At 46.6% G+C, this 13077-nt stretch overlaps 1 protein-coding gene across 1 annotated transcript in view; it reads right to left on the bottom strand.

Moving 5' to 3' along the window:
- Window positions 1-13077, bottom strand: part of LHFPL1 (lipoma HMGIC fusion partner-like 1) — a 43188-nt gene that overhangs the window by 9207 nt on the left and 20904 nt on the right. Inside the window, 2 exon segments of the mRNA XM_019521043.1 lie at window positions 7765-7840; window positions 7843-7874. Coding sequence (XP_019376588.1) covers window positions 7765-7840; window positions 7843-7874 — 108 coding nt within the window.

Raw genomic sequence — 13077 nt, 5'->3', positions numbered from 1 at the left:
TTTCTCTTTTTGGGGTTTTTTGTTGTTCTCCCGCCCTGGCGGGGGGTCGGGCTAGAAGATCTACTAGGTCCCTTCCGACCCTTAATCTATGAATCTATGAATCTATGCAGGTTGGTAGCAATCATAACACTTCATGCTTCAGAGGAAGGAAAACACCCTTGCCACAAGAAGTCAATGGTATACAAGTGTATGTGGGAGATCAGTAGATGGTATTTTCTTTGGGATCTAATCTTTACTCAATCTCCTGACACCCTGAAGCATGAAATCTGATCCCCTTTATTATCCTATTTTATCTTGCTACAAATGCTGTGAAAGGACATCAAATTATTTGTGGTGTGCAAAATGGGCCATATTCGATTCGGATTCGGCCCAAATCAGGGACAGTGATTTGATTCGTTGATTCGGATCCCTGTCCCAATTCGATTTGGCTAAATCCAAATCTGAAGATTCGATGCTGATTTGGAGAATCAGCGATTCGGTGACAGACACAGCTTTAAATGTTTTTTCCACGTACCTTGACGTACCAGGCGCGGCTCGTGATCACTGTGAGCCTGGGGTGGTTTAAGCATCCCACAGGGGTGCGGGGGGGGCACCCAGAAGATTCACCCACCAAATTGGGCCAAATTGAATCAGTAACCAAACCTTCGCATGGCCCTACAAATTATCCAGCCCGTTATAGAAGCTTGTGGGGGTTCATGAGTGTAAATGATCTTACCTGGGCCATTTCCACTTCAGAATGGATACGTTTTGAAGGGAACATATAGTTTGTAATTGTGTGAGGTGCCTGAGGCCTGTGGATGGTGTCCCTTAGCCAGCTGGTACAAATACACAGCCCAGGAGATAAATTTAAGTGGGATTTCACACAGCCCTACGAGTGAGTCAAATGTTCTGTCAAAGCTGTTTCCAGTAGAAAACTGGGTTACTGAAATAAAAGGTTTCATGAAAATCATCTGTTTTTTCATAGAAAGTTTCAATTTTCCTATGAAGAAAGAACATCCAAAAACGCAGGTGAGAGTTGGAGCTTAGGTGCCTTATGCGCCTCAACAGGCTAAATCCCCTGGCTGGATTATTTCTCTGAGGAGGCATCAAGGTATCCCAGCAAAGGGGGAAATCTGCAACTATCTGGGAGACGAAATCCAGCCAGGGAGGCCAAAGCAAGCTGAGGGATTTGAACAGAAAATGTTGGGTTTTGAATTATTTTGTCAAAAAGTTAAAAAAGGGAAGAAAACTTCCTTCCCCAGTCATCTCTACCGATTACACAGATTTGCTGCAAGGGAGCAATGAGTGTGAATCAGTACTTTAAGGCTGATTAAGCCTGGACCTCTATATTCAGCACAACTCATCCCCAAAAGAGAAAATCCATCAAGCAGAAGAAAGCCTGAGGTTGAGCTCTGGTTCCCCCATTCTTTCCCATGTCCTAGAGAGAGCAAAATAATCTCTGACACTATAATCCTTGGCTTTATGGAAATCAGTTTTCAAAGCCTTTTGAATATTCGCCAAACGTAAATAATTCACAAGGATTTGATAGATGATTTCTGAGGAATAATAACACTCAGGTATGGAGTCCCCCTGGAAAAGAGCTGGTACTTCCCAACTTGCCTTTGCTAATAGAGACCTCCACCAAAATATGATGCATTTCTAGCAGCCTCTTCCTGCTTGTGAGGGAAGCCAGGATCTCTCTAGCGTCTTCCTCCTGAGGCAGGCAAACTCATCTCCAGATCCTTATGCTGAGAAAAGTGCTCCATGCTTACTTCACTGGGACTGGTCTCAAGCAGAGATACAGTCTGCTCAGCAATAAGGCAGATCGACTCACAGTGGGAGCCCTTGCACCATGGATGATGTATCGCTGGAGCCCAGTAATTTATATTGCCAAATTTGAAGGCCACAGATCCTGTTGCTCCATGAATCCGCCGCCTCATTCAAATGCAGAAAGCAAGTGACTTTTAAGAATCAGTCCTCAAGCTGTTTTCGACATGACTTTGTTTAAAACTGAACATACTGTACTGTACTATACTTCAATTTTCTAGCCAAGCAAATGGCTCTTGAAGTCCTAATAAAATGCCTGTGAGCATCAATTCAAAGAGTAGCAAAGTTCCTTGTGTGTACCCAAGACGTTTTGCATTCAGCTGATCTCAGCCAGGTATAAGCAGACCTGTTCGCCCTGAGACCGTTTGCACTTACAACCACTAGGAAGCTGACCGAGCCTCCATCTATTTCACCCGGATGAGACCCTTCCTGGCTGAAGGCAGCTGGTTTGGGTTGTAAACGGGCAAGTCCCCGAGACTCCAGACCACAACCAGAATGAAACAGACCCAAGATCCTGTAGCGCATTCAGGAAGGGGGAGAGTCTAGTAAGCTGGCAAACAGGATGTGGACTGAGCAGTGGCCCTTTAAAAAGGCAAGCTCCAAGAAGAAAGCAGGGAGACTCTGGACCTGCCCCTGGGGTGCTCTGGTGAAGCCATAGTTTCTTTACAGTGCCAGTGAAAACTGGGCTATGCAGGGTGCGGAGGGTTTTATCAGTCTTCATCTATCCCTTCCCAGAGCTGGGTTTCAGACCACCGTTTCCTTTCATCTGTATTCCCTCCAGATGCACGAACCACTCTTCCGACTCTGAAACCCAAAGCAGAAATCAGCTGCAAGGCAAGAGAGCAAAGAAAGCAGAAAGAACAGCATCAAAAGAAGCCCTGTGAATTAGAGGAAAGGTCTGATTCAATTACCTGGCTATACTGACATCTAGAGTCCCTTCTGGGTACAGTCTGTCAGGGATTAAAATGGTACAGTGGCTACAGAAGTGGGGGAGTGTAAAACACCGAGTGCTCCCAAGAAAGGTGGCAGGAGTATGGCATGCCACAGCCGGGCAGACCCCCTCCGCTGCCCCGCCCCCGGGCTCTCTCTTTAAACCACAGCTTTTTCTGAATGTGCTTATCAATCGCTGTTTGGGAAATGGGACATGAAGATGGCCCCAAAGACTGAAGTCCTTTTCTAATCTGTAGACAAGGCACAACACAAATGAGAACAAAGTCCCCTCGTTGCTCCCCCCTGAACTGGGTGGGAGGCAGGGGACTGCTGTTGCTCTCTGCCTGGAATGCCCCTGCATCCCAGACCCCTGCAAAGCAAGCTCTGTCCTTCAGAGACCCAGCTTTGCACCAGCCCAGCCAAGATGCAGGTTACAGCCTTTCACTTGCATGATGGAGAAGCCAAGCAGAAATTAAACATCACCTGGAATGGAATTGCACTGCCTGAACACCTGAACCCTGTGGACTTGGGGGCTACATTGCACCAAATACTTACCTTCAAAGCACATGTGGAAAAGATAACAGGTAAAATCAGCGCCTACAACAACATACTTTGCAAGTCAGTCACCTCGAAGTGGGAAGCGAACCCCACTACATTACAAACCACTGCTATTGCCTTGTGTTACTCCCTTGCAGAGCATGCATGTCCAGTATGGGAACAATCAGTTCATGCCAAGAAACTAGACCCGGTTCTAAATGATAGCTGTCATGAAATAACAGGATGTCTAAAGCTGACACCAAAGGATAGCCTGCACTTATTGGCTGGCATTGCACCACCTGATATCAGAAGAAAGATAACAAGCCAAAAAGAAAGATCACAGCAGATGGAAGACCTCAGGTATTCACTCTATGGTCACACACAAGTAACCAAACAGCTTAAAGCACGAAAGGGTCTGTGACCAGTGTTGCGCCCTTCAACACTCTGACTGACAGGGTACAGCTGAGGTTATAGAAAGAAAGATTACATGCAACCAGATGCCCTGAAATGGCCTGGAACCCCAGGAGCATTGGCGATGCGGAGGGGATGTACACGCACCCCCTGAGATGGGCAGTGCACCCGCTGCAAAAAGTGCTGCTGACGCTGCCGGTGGTGCCTGCAGGCGGTTGCCACGTGCCACCCTCCCCTGCCACCTCTGGCTGCATCTGTGGGCAGTCCCCGATGGCTGCTGGCCACTGGCGGTGTCTGTGGGTGGTCGCTGACTGCCAGTCAGTGCTCCCCAACCCCCCACCACCGCCACGGCCGCCTAAGGGAGCTCCCTGCTCACCACCACCTGGAGGCAGTCGCCGTGCCCCCCCCAGCCTCCGGGGCCATGTGTTGTTCGTGCCTAGGAGGACCTTTCCAGAGGGGCTGATACAGACAGGTCAACATGGTGATATCTGTACCAGCTGCTCCTGCAAGCCTGAAGATCAAAAGCAAACGTGATCAGATGGGGCTACTCTAATAACACAAATACATGTGAGCGCAGTGAAGTGCAGACTGTGGAGCACCTGCTCATTTGGCAACTCCTTGGTGAGACCTGTATGAAGGAGGGCCTTGCTGCAGCAACAAAAAGAGCCATCATTTGTGCACAATTCTGGAAAAACATCGAGTTTACAACAAGGCCACAAGAAGCAGCAGCAGCACAGAAGCATTCCCAAGGGGGACATTATTGCCTTCCCTATGGCCTGACTGGAGGGAGAGAGCAATGACAACATGGCTGGGCCCAGTGACACTACTGCCAGAACAAAAAGTGCTCCAAGTACTCAGAACAGCCCATTTGTCAGCTGCGTGCATGTTCTCTCTGCCCCAGCTGTTTCAAAGGTTACAACCACTCTAAGGAAGAAATATACTTCCATAACTAAGTGCTCTGTCTGGACAACTGCCTGAAGCACCAACTAAAAACACAACTGGGCAGCCAGTGGCTGACTTGAAAAGTCTTGCGAGTGCCTGGGAAACAAAGGGAGGAAAGGTCAAGGCAGAGAGGATACCAAGCCCCAAATGCAATTCAGAGCACAATAGCTAGAGAAATCAATGCTCAGAAGCCCATTGCGAAGGGAGCATCTTAAACATTCAGAGAAGTTGGGCCCCTGAGTTGCTCAGGCTGTATCCTTCCAATTAAAGACAAATTTAAAAATAAAAGCAGTCAACCACAAGCATCAGCTCATCTTTTTTTCTTGTGCTTGCCCAGAGTCTACATGTGCAGTCCCATGGATGTAAGAATGCCCACGTCCTCTTGACTTCTGGATTTTGATGACTTTTATGCCTCTAAGTTCTAAACCAGTATGTTACATGAACATAGCTTTGCTTTATATACAACTAAATCACATAATATGCATTCTTTCTCCTCCCTCCAGAAATGAATCTGGACTTTAAAATATGGCTACTTTCAGGCTGTGCAAAAAAAGACTCTGCGCTCCATGTGCATAGGAAGCCAGGTGCTTCCAATAAAGACTGGTGCCAAGGGCTTCTAAGGGATCTCAGAGAGCTCGTCAATGGAAAGTTGAGCGCCACTCATTGGGGATCAGGGACCTCACTCCTGTGCATGCTAAGATAATTACTAGAGCTTTCTCCATCTAGGAGCAATAGAGAAAATCCATTCCTTTTGTTTTCAAACTGAGCAGATTTCATAAGGAAGCTGAGAGCGCCCTTTTCTCTATGAGCACTTTTTGAAGAATCACTTTACTTTAGGGTAAGGAGATTCTTCATTCATGTTCTGATGAAATGAACAAAGCAGAGCGAGGTAAAAAAGGAAGGGGATTTACTGCAAAACAGCTGATGGGGGATAACTGCCTGTCTGCCTGCTCTTATCCTGTGGTAAGTATAAGCTGCAACAGGGCAATTTAGGCCAGACAGTTACCTTGGAACAGTGGCTCCACAGTTGCCCATCTCCTTAGAAGCTCAGATACGCTGGTGATGGGTTCAAAGACTTCCAAAGAACAGGATCAGACCCATATCTGACATCAGCTAGAGAAATTTTGAGCAGTTGCACTTCCGAGAGCCACAGGCAGCATGATAAATGTTATTTTTATGGTTTAATTTGATTAAGAAAAATAAAGCTGTAGGCTAGAATACTTAGGAGGGGCACTTTGATCATCCCTAATTGGCCTCAACCAATTCGACATGAGCATCGTGCCTCTACAGCCCATGCATATTGCTATCTCAGGAGAGTCAGCAAGAAAGGAAATACTCTGCCAGCTAAACTCTCCTCCTCCCTCCCTTCCCCAGCTCTCTCCTTGTGTTTGATGTTGAAAGCACTTTGCATGCAAGGAAGCTGAAGACAGCTTACAGAGTAACCCCACTGTCAGGAGGACTGCTCCATTGCACTGCTCCTCCTGAGCTAGGTTTTGCTCAATGTCTCCTTTCCTTGTATTCCTGATCCTTTCTCAGCCTTTGAAAAGCCTCAGTGGGGCCCCTGCTGAGAATCCTGTGAGAGGAAGTGGTTCCTGGATGGAGGTGTTTTGTAGTTAGCAATCCACGGCCGTTCAACCCAAAAGGCCTGGTTCAGCAAAGCACTTAAGTGTGTGCTTAAGTTTAAGTATGTGTCTGAGTCCCACTGAAATCAATGGCACTTAGAGTGAAATGAGTAATTCTTTGTTGAATTACTGCATAAAGGAACAAAAGATGCCCTTTTACACTGAACAGGAATAATGTCTCTGGTGTTCTGGAGCCCAAAGTGTCGTACATTAGCTAGAGTTGTATGTTGTATAGAGTTCACCACTTCTGCTGCTGCAGCAGTGCAAAGGAGCCCAAGGGTGAAGAAGTGGCCTGTAATCTGCTACATAAACTGGCCTGTCTACACACCACAAAGCAGGCTGTAGCCTACAAAAGTTTATGCCTTTCTGAATGAGTTTGGGCTTGTTACACCTTACGCTAAAAGCCACACAAAAGTTAATCGGCTTAGTGTTGTTTTGGTTTAGCGGGGTATCTTAAAGCAAAAAACCTTTTCTGACTGTCCTTCACCTGCACAACTGTGACTTGCCACTAGAGAAGTGGTGAGCAGGGGCAGGACTAGGACCTGTGCAGAGCCTCAGGCAAAAACGGTACACCTGGATACCTGGGGATCAAGATTCCAGTTGGAAGCATCCCTGGCACCCGCAGCTGATGCCAGGACCTGACGCACACAGAGGCTGAGGTACCTGGGGAGGTGGGGTTGCTGGCCATGGGAGAGGACCACACGGGAGGCACTGCGGGTGCCAGCTGCTCCAAGGCTGCAGTGCTCATTCTGCCCGATGTACCCGAGAGTCAAGGCACCGTACCTGGCTCCACTGCACCCCAGCCTCCCCACTCACCCTGACTTGCAGAACAGGAAGACGGGAAGGGGCCACTGCATCCTTGGACACTGAAAGACCTCAGTCTGGATGGAACAGCTGTGCGGAGTGGCCACACCTTCATGGAACAGGAAGAAAGTTATGCTGATTAGAGATAATCCTGCCCTAAAATGGTGCAACTTTGAGCCAAATAACAAGTGCTTTAAGCTACATAAAGGTGTTAACATGCAGCCAATCCAGGGGTTAAGAGCTCCAGTAGTCCCCTAAAATTACAGTTTAACAAGGCCCTTCATCTTTACAGTGCCACCCTGCACTGTCTCCTGCCTAACTTCAGATAACAAGACTAAACTACCTGTATCTAGCTAGAGGGCGCCTAGCACAATAGGATGATACTAGTCATGAAAAGCAGTGCCCCAGACCTGATTTTTTCAGAGACACAGCTATGCCTAGCTCTATCTGAGAGGAAATCCGATTCACCAGTCATCACAGGAGATCATTAGCAATCCAGCCAGATGGTACCTCTCTAATCAACTTTCAGCAAAACAGAACACAGAGGGGTTATAGGACCCGTAACACTGACAACAGCTACGATAGCTGTTTCTCACTGGCCAGAAAGGTACTTGCTTGGAAGAATAACATCATCATTATTGTTAAGGACTCAGAAGATGATTTATTGGAGGCCATGTGTATGCAACCCCAGATACCCCATTAACTATTGGACATTCTCCTTTCCAAGACTGCCTTACCTAATTGATATTGATTGGAGACATTCCCACATGCCTGTTGTATCTCTGGCTGTTCCAGCCTAAGGGGTACAATGCACAGCCTGAACTTGATCAACAGTCCTGTAATGGAAAGAGAGGAGGGGAAAAAATGTAAAGCCAGCTAGCTATCTCCGAGATGTTAAGCAAAATAATTACTTCTTTGCTGTTCTGGGTCACTGTGACAGCATGCTAAGAAATGGTGAGTTCACATTGCACATTTTATCTCTCTCAGCATATGCTGATGTTTCTGAAAACCTGATTGAGCAGCATAAGGGTGTTTTGATTAAATAATTAAAAGCTGCAGCATAAGCAAATGTAGTTTGAGAGAAATGATGCTCAGAAGCAGAGCTAATACTCCGAGAGCATGGAGGTAATGGGGAAGCCAAGAGCACAGGCACACAGGAGCAGGTTGCTATGGAACTGAAAGGTTACGCTGCTATTCGATTTTCTCTATAGTGCACCTTCAAGTGCAGAGAGCTCTCCCGTGCTCCATGGGGCAGCTGCCATTTTGTGTTGCATTTCACACATGGAGCATTGCATTACATTCCTTTTCTCTGAGGGGGACTTTGATCCAAATCTGAAGTCAACAGACTAACTCCAAGTTGGACCATAAAGAGAGAGGGCACCCACACAGTTATTGCCTCCTTGCTTCTTGATTTCTACAGCCTCACATAAAAGCCAGCGAGAATGAGAAATGCATCGTATGCTCTAGGTGTATAAGAACTGTTACCTCCGACCTTACAGGATAGAGCTGAAGCAAACACATTTAAAAATTAAACAAATACTTGCCAACAAATGCTTGCAGCCAGGCCAAGCCCTATGCAGGAGTCAGAAGAAGGGGAAGGGAGAATATGTGTCTATCGTCTGCAACAGCTGAGAGGATTGTTAGGAGAAATTGTGCCTGCAGACAACAGTCCTATAAGGAGCCAACTTAGCAAAAAACTCCTGACCAACTGATCATTTTCTCTAGTCTGGGTTTCCAATTTCTTGGCTATTGAGGGGGGTTTTTTTGCTTATTTGGGGAGTTTTGTTTTGTTTTCTGCTGCATTGAGGCAGGAAAGTTCAGCCGTGCTGCAGGAAACAGCCCAGCTTTTTGCCATCTCTCTTCCTTCAACGTACTCAGCAACCATTGACCACAGTACATGGCTGGCCAAGATAGGTTTCAAGCAGATAAATAATAGCCTGTAACAATGATAAATATACTCTGCTCCAGACATCGCCATGGGCACAAGTTGGCGTTGGGGCCCATGCTGGGGCCATCATCATTCTCCACTTAATGATGCAAAGTTGCTTTGAATCCCCTTTCTCCTCTGGGCGGTAGGTTGGTAAAAAACTGTTGGCTGGTAAAAAATACTATGGAATCGGCCAGGCAAGCACATATCCTCATCCCCAGCCCATATCAGAGCCATGATTATCAATCATACTTACATAAAGCTCCATTTTGTTTTGAGCTGAATTCCCTCCACACCTTTAAGTCAATGGGATCTGAGGGGCTCAGGAGAATGGGTTTAGTGGGTTTTGAGTGTGTTTAGTGCAGCCAATGAACGTTGCTTCTCTTTGTTGTGATCCAGAGCAGAACCGTGAAATTCAGATTCAGCTGCTATTGGAGATCACCACTGAACGATCCTCCATTTGTAGTTATTTCACAAACAGCTCCTTTAAAATGTGAGTTGTGATAGGATAGAGAGGTCACATGGCAGGTTTCTAGTGCTTGGTTGAGCAAGTGTAATATTTTGGGGCCAAATTCTTGATGATGCAAAGCGGCTTTAACAACAGCTGAAATGATCACTTGTTACATGGGGCAAGTTAAAAATCTGCATTTTTGGCCAATTTTCTTCAGTATTAGTCCAGGTGCAACAAGCATGTTTGTAAGAATAGTCACATAAACCGAGCAGGAAACAGAAACTGGGGGTAAAGTCATTTGTTTAAAACTTTAGTCCATTAATAGACCATTCTCCTTCCCTTGTCCTATTAAAGCCCAAATCAGAGTCTGCAAACGCTCACCTTAGGCAGAGTGGAGCTGGACAGAAGCCGCAGCAGAACAACGATGTGAACGCAGCTCAACAATAATGATGCCTGGGCTTGAGCAGCAGTTATAGTAGCAGTCAGCCATCTCCCTCCCAATCTTTTCCAAATAAATATACTGTGTCTCTAGGGCTGCACCTCCCATGCACAATCCCTTTAGAGAAGTGAAAGGCACTAAGCCGAGACTGCATTTTGCAGAGTCATAACTGAAAACTAATCCCATTATACTTGATCAAAGAGCTAATGGAAGGCCCTGAAGGGTGTATTCTCACAAACGAAGCAGTAAGTAAATTATGCTACTGTACATTTGCACTTTTCAGTATTTCCTTTATTACATTGTATTACCAAGCAGAATGGATGAGTTTTCCAAGGTGGCACAGCTTTGAAAGGTTATTGCTTGAAAAGTCTTGGGCAATAGCTGACAAATACAAATGCAGAGGGTGGAGGCGATATCATATTCATGTGATTAGCAGTGCCTGACTGAAGGGATGGTTAGCCAGGATATTTGCCCATTCCTGGTTGTGAACTGCTATAAATGGTTTCATGATATATTGGATCAGCATTTCTTTGCTAGGTCCAGGAATGGCAGGAGAGTGAGGGAGAGGAAGGGATCAGGGCTTAGGTGGCAGGGAGAAACCTAGCCACTAATCATCTCTGGCACTGGGGATGGAAAGAAGCTGGGACTTTAGAAGGAAATTGTAGTGGGCTCACACCAAGAAAATGCAGAAGTCATGTGTGCATGATCCAAAGATCATACACTTAATGTACAGGTGTGACCTTAGCAAGATGTGATCTTTGTATTACTGGAGCATTGCCTTGCATTGTCCACGTGTGAGCCTTGCCTCTCAAAAGATGTTGGGAAGAGCAGAAGGGACCTTCTGGGCTCTTCTGAAGCTGCACCATAGGTCTGTGTCAGTATTTAGAGCAATGATACTCAACCAGGGTGTCATGGCACCCTGGAATGCCCTGATATGCTTTTAAGGGTGCTGTGGGGTGTCACGCAACTGTTACATGTGCAAACACCAACATGATTCACAAAATAAACCAAGGGATAGTATTCAGTGGGAATCTATGGTGTCAAGAACATTCTGTGTCCATGAGAGCGTGGACATTTGTTTCCCCAGGGACAAGAAACAGCAGCACACCTTCTGCCGCTGCTACTTGTCCCCAGGGAATGCCTGTGCCACACACCCTCTGGCATGTGGCAGGTAGGGGAGGGGGGGCTGGAGTCAGCACTGGGCTGGCCCCGGCAGCCTTACCTGGGATCTTGTGGGGCCTCCTGGGGCTGCAGCAGTGGCAATCCTGCCGCTCGGACTGTGGCCAGCAGCTGGAGTGTGGCTCTGACTGGTCAGGATCCAGTTTTGGGTAGCATGGACTGTCCCCGTATGCACCACTCCATATTTTATTTTAAATTTTTTGGTGCAGGTTTTTTTGACTTTGGGATCTCCTGGGATCAAAAAAAACAAAACAAACCTGCTACTTTGCAGCATGGAGAGCAGCAGAATGTGTGGTATGTGACACCACAGACATATCTATGGCACCACATACCACATGGCCATGCTCATCTGGACACAGCCCCTGTGGTCTTTCTGAGTTCTTGGCAGCAGAAGCATCACTCTATTTTTCTGTAGTCAAAAACTGGGTGAAAGCTAAGAGCTAGCATTTCCAAGGGGTGCCTTGAGTCTAATAAGGTTGCAAACCACCCATTGAGAGCATGTCTTAATGTGCAGTACTGAATGCAATACCATTTAAATACTATCGCTGGCATTGTCCAGCCAGCCAGCCATAGGAATGTGAAAATGGGGATGCATCAGATCAATTTGTTGCTTTTGCACAAAAGTCCCATACAAAAATTGCCAGCCTTTCTGGAGGAAGCGTTAGAGAATGCCAGTGTTCTAAGGGTTAAACAGGAAAACTCACCAGAAATGCAGTGTCACCTCTTAATTTCAGAAGGCGAATGTTACACTGCAGTGGAAAGCAGGAAAAAAAATACCATTTCTATGGCCAGCAGAAGATGCGCAGAATTAATGTGCATGAGAAAGTGACACATCAGGTCTCCTGGGGATGTGGCCAGTCCCTCACTGCAGAAGATTAACCTCAGCAAGCTGCTATTTATCCACCAGTACGTGTGCACTGTGCAGATGCCTCGCTCTCTATGCCTGTGGGCAGTAAACAAAGCTGTAAGTAGGGCCGGGCTGGAAGCAAAAGGGAAATAAATGTACCTGAGATCTGGGTCTTAAAGGGCCTGTTTTCTCATGCTATTTGCCATTTTCAGATTGCTCTGACCTGAAAATAATTGTTCTTCGCCCTCCCCAAGACTTATTTTAGTTAATGCACCTGCTATAGAGAAACATCAATGCCCAATAGCAAATCCTTTTTTCCACAGACTGTGGCAGGGGCACGTGAATCCATCTTCAAAAAGCAGAGTGCTTTCTGCTCCATGTTTGTACAGTGCCCAACATGCTGGGGCTTGAGCCTGACCAGGGCCTCTAATTACTATTGTGTTACAAACAGCAGCACCTTCAAGGGCGCTTAAGAGACAAATCTCATCTCTCCTCGATCCTTGGAAAAATACAGGGTTGAAAAAAGGTTTATAAGGGACATTTACAGTGTGATGCAACCTGTAAGGCTGGTACTTTGAGGACTCTTCTCTGAGCTGATGTATGAAATGACTTAAAGTGGGCGCTGGACTTGGGTATCTCCGTTGCTCTGACATCAATCTACCTGCGCAGAGTTTGGACAGAGTAGCTAGCCAGGCATGCTAACCCTCTGAAGGAGAAGAGAGAGGGAGACTGTCATAGTCTTTCATAACTCACTTTCATAACTAAATCGCCAGGAAAAGAGTACTGGTAACCTGAAGCCACTTTGGTTCATTACCAATCACTCTTTGCTTTTGCGTTTATTTTTATTTCAATTTTACTTGTTTTTTCAGTGTTAGTCTTAGAAAACATCACTCATCCTCTTTTTTGTCTACCTGCTGCATAATGCCCCATGCCCTGTACCCAACAAAAAGCTACTAAAAATATAGAAACACAGACATATTTAAGCCATAACCATACAAAGGATCACACGCTGCGGGACTATGAATGAAACACTGGGCGCATCTGCATGAGATGCTTACAGTGGAGTTGTGTGTGGCCCTGGATCAGGGCAGGGCCAGGGCTGCGCTGGGCTGCACTCCAGGCGGGTGACAGGGCCTATGGGGGGGCTACGGCTTCCACTCCGCCGCCCGTCCCACCCCGCCC

Source organism: Gavialis gangeticus, unplaced genomic scaffold, assembly GCF_001723915.1.
Source record: "Gavialis gangeticus isolate Ggan-Ray unplaced genomic scaffold, GavGan_comp1, whole genome shotgun sequence".
Classification (NCBI taxonomy): Eukaryota; Metazoa; Chordata; order Crocodylia; family Gavialidae; genus Gavialis; species Gavialis gangeticus.
This window is presented reverse-complemented; position numbering and strand designations above follow the sequence as displayed.